This window comes from Mus pahari, chromosome 9, assembly GCF_900095145.1.
Source record: "Mus pahari chromosome 9, PAHARI_EIJ_v1.1, whole genome shotgun sequence".
In the NCBI taxonomy this organism is placed as follows: Eukaryota; Metazoa; Chordata; class Mammalia; order Rodentia; family Muridae; genus Mus; species Mus pahari.
In genome coordinates this window covers 40,133,155-40,140,289 of record NC_034598.1, presented here as the reverse complement: position 1 = coordinate 40,140,289, position 7,135 = coordinate 40,133,155, and the positions used below count along the sequence as shown (strand labels likewise).

Sequence of the window (7,135 nt, the reverse complement as noted above, 5' to 3'; positions counted from 1 at the left end):
GGAATTAATCCCACCCAAACTGAAAGAGGAAAACTCATCCCTTAAGCTTCTGTTCCTTTGGGCATCAAAGCCTGTATCAGTTAGCCCAACCAGAGGCAGGACTCACAGGCAACATGTTAGGAGATATTGTGAGGAGGTGAAGGGAGTGGGGGTGGGGCAGCTGGCTAGGTCAGTCTAATAGCTCCAGGGAGAGATGTCAAGGAGGCAGGCTGAACTTCTTGCCCGGGGCTGGCACTGCTGTCTACACAGAATCCCTTCCTCCCCATGGGAGGCTCAAGGTTGCTCGGTAGCGCTGTAAACAGACTGAGTGAAGCTCACCTTAGTTTTATGGCACGATAAATCTACAGGCTGTAAACTTTGATCGCATTTGTAAGATACCTTTGCACAGTGCTGGGCATAGTGGCACATACCTGTAGTCCTAGCTACTTAGAAGGCAGAATCATGCTTTGATCCCGAGTTCAAGACCAGCAAGACAATGGGACCGTGCCTCCCACCTCAAATTCTCTGCATCACTTAGTGTGATGGTTTGTATATGCTTGGCCCAGGGAGTGGCACTATTTGGTGGCCTTGCTGGAGTAGGTGTGTCTCTGTGGGTTTGGGCTTTAAGACCCTCATCCTAGCTGTCTGGAAGCCAGTCTTCTCCTGGCTGCCGTCAGATGAAAATATAGAACTCTCAGCTTCTCCTGAACACCAGACCTGTCTGGATGCTGCCATGTCCCCTGCCTTGATGATAATGGACGGAGCCTCTGAACCTGTAAGCCAGTCCCAATTAAGTATTGTGCTTATAATTTTGCCTTGGCAATGGTGTCTCTTCACAACAGTAAAATCTTAACTAAGACACCTAGGTTTGTGCCTGCCTGAATAATTGGGCCATAGCTAAGTTGATTCAGCTCATCCTATGAACAGTCCACCCACTCACAGAGATGCTATGGTCTCTGCTCTTACTGTCTTCCCGCTAGTACACAGTTTCCCAAATTGTCCCTTGAGGAGCTGATGGAACCTCAAGATGGGATCAGAATGGAGCTGAGGAACATGACACCAGGTAGAAGCAGAGAAGGGTCGGAACTGGAGCTCAGCTTAAGGTCGGCCTGGTCCATGTGGCATCTCATTATAGACATGGATGGAGACCAGGGGTGGGAAGCTGGGAAGTCTATCAAAGCTGTCCACTCCCAGGTATTACCACATCCCATCCTCCTCTGGACCAGCTCCTTTCAATGGCCTTAATATGATCCTAAAGCATTAATATGATCTTAGCCTGGGATAGAATCCACACTACACAAAACACTTTTGAAGTATACCAGCCCAGTCACATTTAATAAAATTTCAATGTTGTTGAATCATCTTTTGAATCCCCAAACATTTCCAAGTCCCCAGAAGAAAGGTCTCATAGTCATCTTTGACAATTATCACACACACGCAGTTAAGTGCCTATTGTACCCTCCTCCTGCCTGGGTATTAAAAACCCCCCTTGTATACATTTTAAAACTTATCCACTGGGGCTGGATATGTCCCCAAACCTAACCCGAGCTAGGGGCTAGTACCAGGTCTTCCTTCACAATGTTGGGACTGTAGTTGGGTTTGACCGCTTCGGCAAGTTCCCGGGCATACATCTCAAGTCGGCCCGTCATCTGAAAAATGAAACACATAGGCTTGGGAAGATTTTAAAAACAAACAAAACCCCCTAAAACTATTCCTTACTCGCCACCACTTCTGGCCACTAGGGGGCAGCGATAGGACAGAAATGTATCCACCATGCTGAGTGACAGGGCTATTTGAGACAAAGAATGGCTGTGTGGTGACCTCAACACGGATTCCAGTGAAGTTCCAGAGTGCGCGATGTTCACACAGTCCATCCCAGTTGACCTTCACCTCTCATCCCGGGAGGTGTGGTCTGGCTTAGGGCAGGATGGAGAAGAGGAGCGCGTATACCAGCTGGGAGCAGAGATTTGGAACCGGAACTCTGCCTGCTCCGTGTAGCGTCTTGTTAGAGACACAGATGGAGACCTGGGGTGGAAAGCTGGGAGCTCTACCAAAGCTGCCCAGCCCCAGGTAGGCTCTCCCTCACACCCTCCCCTGTGCCAGCCCCTCCCAGCAGCCTGGAAATGAGCTCACACCCATCACCACTGGAAAGGCTTTTGGTCTGAGAAAGGGTTTAAAGAGAAACCATGCTGCTTGTTGCTCCAGGAGATGCTGGCAAGAGTCTGCCAAGTTCTTGGCTCTAAGTTCTGAGAGGGAATCCTGCTTTAACCCCAGTGGCCCAAGAAAATGACAGGGAAATCAGGAGATCTTCTCACGAGCAGAGTCTTGTTTATCCAATAAGAATCGGGGCCTCTGGAAAATGATCAGGAACTCTCACCCAGAGGCTGGAGACGTGGCTCAGTGGTTAAGGGAACCAACTGCCCTTCCGAAGGTCCTGAGTTCAAATCCCAGCAACCGCATGGTGGCTCACAACCCTCCGTAAGAGGTCTGACACCCCCTTCTGTAGTGTCTGAAGACAGCTACAGTGTACTTACATATAACAATAAATAAATACTTCTTAAAAAGAACAACAACAAAAAAAAACCCCTCACACTTGGATAAAGTTAGGGACTAGAGTTTAGAGTCCACACCGGGGCTTTTCCAGTGACTTAAAACATACACTTTCTTTGTCTGCAGTCAGGAGCCCTTCCGTGAGTCCTGAGGGCCTTGGCTACCACTGTCCCATCTCTGCGTGCACCTGCCCTTCTAGACTGCTGACCCCACAGGCAGCTTTTGAAGCTGTGTCCTAAGTCCTAGGGATAAAAGATGCTTGCACCAAAGGAACTGAGGAGGGTGGAGTGGGAGCCAGGCAAAGCTCCAGTTTTCCCACGTGACCCAATTCCCACTATTGTTTCAATGCCTAGACAGTGGAGCCTGGTCGAAGGCTGAGCCAGACATGCACATTTATCTTGTGACAAGTGCAAATGCCTGGAAAGGGGGAAAAAAAACCCAGATCACAGAAGCCAACCCACTGTATTCTCTAGACAAATGAAATTGAGATTAATTTGGGCAAAGACACCTAGAATCTAAATCCAATGAAGGGAGAATTTATTGAGACCTCCTGCTTGAGCATCGTGCCACCCAGTGCTTCCTCCCCACAGCCAGCAGAGTCTTAGCCCTTGGCTCAGCTGCAGAGTGGGGGAGTTGGTGCCTTCCCCAACTGTTGGAGCAAACCTGGCCACTGAAGTTCCCGAAGCTGCAGACTGGGTGGAGACCGAGAAGCAGGGTATCGGGGCAACGGAAGGGGACATGGGTACCCACCTTGAAAGTCCAGAAATCATTGATCTGTTGGCAGAGATTGAGGTTGAGCTCTGTGACCAGCAGCCCATCCTGATTACGGGAGAGGCCGGGAGTCCGGCTGCCATCGGGAGCTGCCACGTAGCTTGACCCATAGAAGTAGCCCAGGTCATGGTGAGCTTTAAGGGGCAAAGGGAAGGAGCCATGAGGGTGGACTCTGAAGAAGGGCAGGCAGGCACATGGCAGGACACCCGGGGGGAAGCATTCGTGGTGACCCCCATGTCTGCCAACTTTCTGTGCCCCTCCCTCAGACCTAAAGGTCCGAGGGAGGAAGGCAGAGCTTTGTTTTCACATCTCTTGCTCTCCCCTGCCCCTGAGAACATGTCTAGATGTCACAGTTGATGTGGGCTAGCCCTTCTCTTTCAGCAGAAGCTGCCCAAACCAAAGGAAAGTCTCTGTCTCTAGGGATGGTCTGTGTGTCCCGCTTCCTGTGGCAGGTCTGCCTGCCTGATGAACTGTCTGTCTGTCCTTCTTTTCCTGGAACTGACAGACTTAATACTCTTCTGCATGCCTGAGTCCTTGACCAGCCACAAAGTGCTAAAGGCCATCACAGCTGAGTGAGGTGCCCTAAGATAGGCCCAGAACCTCCTTTCCCACACCTGTCTGTCTGTCTGTCTGTCTGTCTGTCTGTCATCAGGATGCATATGGGATTGGAAGTTCTGCAAGTGTGGGGCTCCAGATGGTGGGATCTGTTCATCCTTCTGTTGTTTCTCTCTGAGGTGGACCCACCCAGCCAGGAACATCCCTGTGAGCAAAGCAGCTCTTCCTTCTCATGGTCTTGGCTAGAGAGGTGGGGCCTCAGGGTGGAGGACGTCTAGCAGAGGTGTGTTAGTTAGTTGCTGCCTTCAGATCACAACCACCTGAGGACCCCAGGACCTATGGCGATCTGTGCTGACTCTGGGGCCATCATCAGTATGGCTGGATAGGTGGGGAAGGAAAAGAAAGAGCAAGTCCATGTGTGAGCCCCTCTGCCCCTTCTAGAGAGTTCACAGAGGGACTCCCCATATCTTCATGGTCTCACATAGTTCTGGGGTGGAAGAGAGGTCAGTCTGTTCCCATAGGATGCCCATTTGGGGAACATGGTGGCCACCCATGAAGGATCCACACCCCAGCCACAGACTCCCACAGTACATGCAAGGACACAGAGGAGAGTCAGTGCTCCCTTCCTTGGTGCCCAAGGAGAGGGGACAGGCTGTGGAGCAGACCCTTCCCATAGGAGGTACATGGAACGGGGGACGATGAGTCCCACCGACAGGAAAGTTCACGGTCATACCTTTCTTTCCATCTCCGGAAGTAAACTCATTGGGGAAGTGTTCCTGTGGATTAAATGCAAGGCTGAGATGAACCTCTAGGTGGCAGCACCGGGACAGTCATTCCAGATCCCTCAGCCAGACCAAGAGCAGCAAGAAGCCCAAGCAGAAAACAGAGAAGAGAGGCTGGGGTCTGCACTCAGTGGGCGGTCAGCAAGGGTTTGTTCAACGTCAGCAGGCCAGCGATGGGCCTTAGGAAGCCAGCAAGGGATGCGACAGGCAAGGCAAGACCTGGATTTTGTATTTGGATTTATAATCCTGGAACAGGGAGATAGTAGGTATCCACCATTCTCAGGGCTGGACAGTGTATGTGAGGTCACCCCGCCCATGGAAATAATACCTCACCTTGAATAAGAGAGCAGAGAGGAGAGGAAGAGAAGAAAATAAAGGGAGGGGCGGGGGGAGCCAAGGTGAGAGGAGGGAAGAAGCAAGGGGAGAGGAAGGGAAAGAGGAGGAGAGGAGGGGAGGGGAGAGAAAAGGCAAGAGGACAGCCCAAAAACCAGAAGAAAACTACCAGACCGAGCCATTCTCTCTCTTGGGACTGTAAAATTTGTGGCATGTATGCAGAAGGAGCAAGAAGGCAGGTGATGTGTCCCCTCAGAGGCCAGCAGCCAGCAGCCCCTTTCCTTAAGCAGTACCACAGACATGTACCTGACCCACACGGTTGAGGGCGCAGGTGAAGCAGTGATTGGCAATGGCTGCGTTTCTGGCTTCGATCGGCCACAAGGACTCACTGTGAAAGGGTAAGAGTGAAGCAGGCTGTAGACTTGTCAGCCACTCTGCGCATGCTCAGCTCTAAGATGCAGCCAGGCTGCGAGCAGAGCTGGGCATGGTACCAGGAAGCTGAGGAAGAGGTCTCCGAGTTAGAAACCAGCCCAGGGGCTAAGGGATGGCTCAGCGGGCTCTTCCGAAAGGTCTTGAGTTCAAATCCCAGAAACCACATGGTGGCTCACAACCACCCATAATGAGATCTGATGCACCAGAAGAGGGCCAGACCGGAGCGAGCAGAGGTCCTAAAATTCAATTCCCAACAACTGCATGAACCAGCCCAGGTTACACCAGGAGTACCCCTGAGCTAGCTAAGATAGATAACAAAAGGCTGACGCGTTGACCGGCTTGTCCACACCTAGCTTAGTCAGTAGCAGCTTCCTAGGGAAAGCCAGCAAAAGGTAGAATCCATGTGGCCATAGTCCACTGGGGATCAGATAGCGCTGTACCAAACCTTCATCCCGAGTCTCTCTCTCTCCATCAGTTTCATGAGCGCTGCTCACGAAGAAGAAGCAGCAGCAGCTCTACACGGCTGTAGTTTTCTAACTGTTGTGGGACTGAAGGCTGGTAAGCAGCAGAGTGGAGCTAAGGGTTAGGGAGCTAGCACATGGCCCATGGGGGATGGGCTTGGAGACTGTGACGTGACACCACCCGGGGGTTTGCTTAACATTGCACTTAAAAAAAAAAAAGAAAAGAAAAGAAAGAAACTTCAATCACTTATACAAATAATCATATATTGGTTTAGAATATTTCCCAGACTCCCCACCAGCCTAATAAACTAGGTGCTATAATTTTTCCATCCTCTATGACTATCTTGCCCAGAGCGCCGCCCCCACCCAACCCCCAAGTCACAGAGTTCTGACCACACGTAGCGGGGACGGATCTCACATTTTCCCATTGCTCATAGATTTTTATCGCCATGCTACATTAACTTCAAAATGACTCATTTTACTGTCACTAAACCCATAGACGAAATAGGTTGAGATTTATTTAACCCTGACGTTTCTGTGGCTGCCAGCTTCGGCATTGTGAATACCGTTAAGCCACCACAGATGTCTCACACGCAACCCTGTGACATCTATGACATCATTTCCTTGGACTCCAATTCTAGAAGCGTCATTAACTGTTTGTCCAATGAAGCGCACTGCTCTCCCAGAGACCATTGCAGCATTTCATGCTCAACACACCCCTGAAAGCTGGAAGACTGGGCAACTCTTGGCCAAGGAAGGAAAAGACAGTCATTTTCAATAAGGCTGCTGTGGACATAAGAAGTTGCAGGCATATGACATTGGGTTGCTTCTGTTTGCTCAACTGCAACTAAGAAAAGCTTAAGCTAGCAGGCTGAGAAGATCCTTTGCATGCATAACATGAGGTAGCCTCTGGGTTTGCCCTGAAGCCAGTTCATACCCATAGGCCCGAGGAATAAACTTCAGGTTCCTCTAGGGAAGCCTGAGGTGAAGACGGAGTTCCCTAAATATATTCTAAATTTTGTAAATTACATTTTATCTATGCAATCTCTCTATAATCTATCATCTATCTACCATCTTTCTGTCATCTATCATTTATCTATCCATCATCTATCCATTATCTATCATCTATCTACCATCTATGTATCTATGTATCTATGTATCTATGTATCTATCTATCTATCATCTATCTATCTATCTATCTATCTACTATCTATCGATCTATCACCCATCTGCCATCTATCTATCTATCCATCATCTATCATTTATCTGTCT

At 49.8% G+C, this 7,135-nt stretch overlaps 1 protein-coding gene across 1 annotated transcript in view; it reads right to left on the bottom strand.

Annotated features, from left to right (window-relative positions):
- Positions 1 to 1,285: 1,285 nt before the first annotated feature.
- Positions 1,286 to 7,135, bottom strand: part of Upb1 (beta-ureidopropionase 1) — a 32,286-nt gene continuing 26,436 nt past the window's right edge. The window contains exons 7-10 of the mRNA XM_021205492.1: positions 5,277 to 5,358; positions 4,589 to 4,631; positions 3,280 to 3,434; positions 1,286 to 1,628 (exon numbers count right to left, since the gene is read on the bottom strand). Of these exons, the coding sequence (XP_021061151.1) occupies positions 1,518 to 1,628; positions 3,280 to 3,434; positions 4,589 to 4,631; positions 5,277 to 5,358 (391 nt within the window). The 3' untranslated portion in view covers positions 1,286 to 1,517. The remainder of the gene's footprint in view (positions 1,629 to 3,279; positions 3,435 to 4,588; positions 4,632 to 5,276; positions 5,359 to 7,135) is intronic.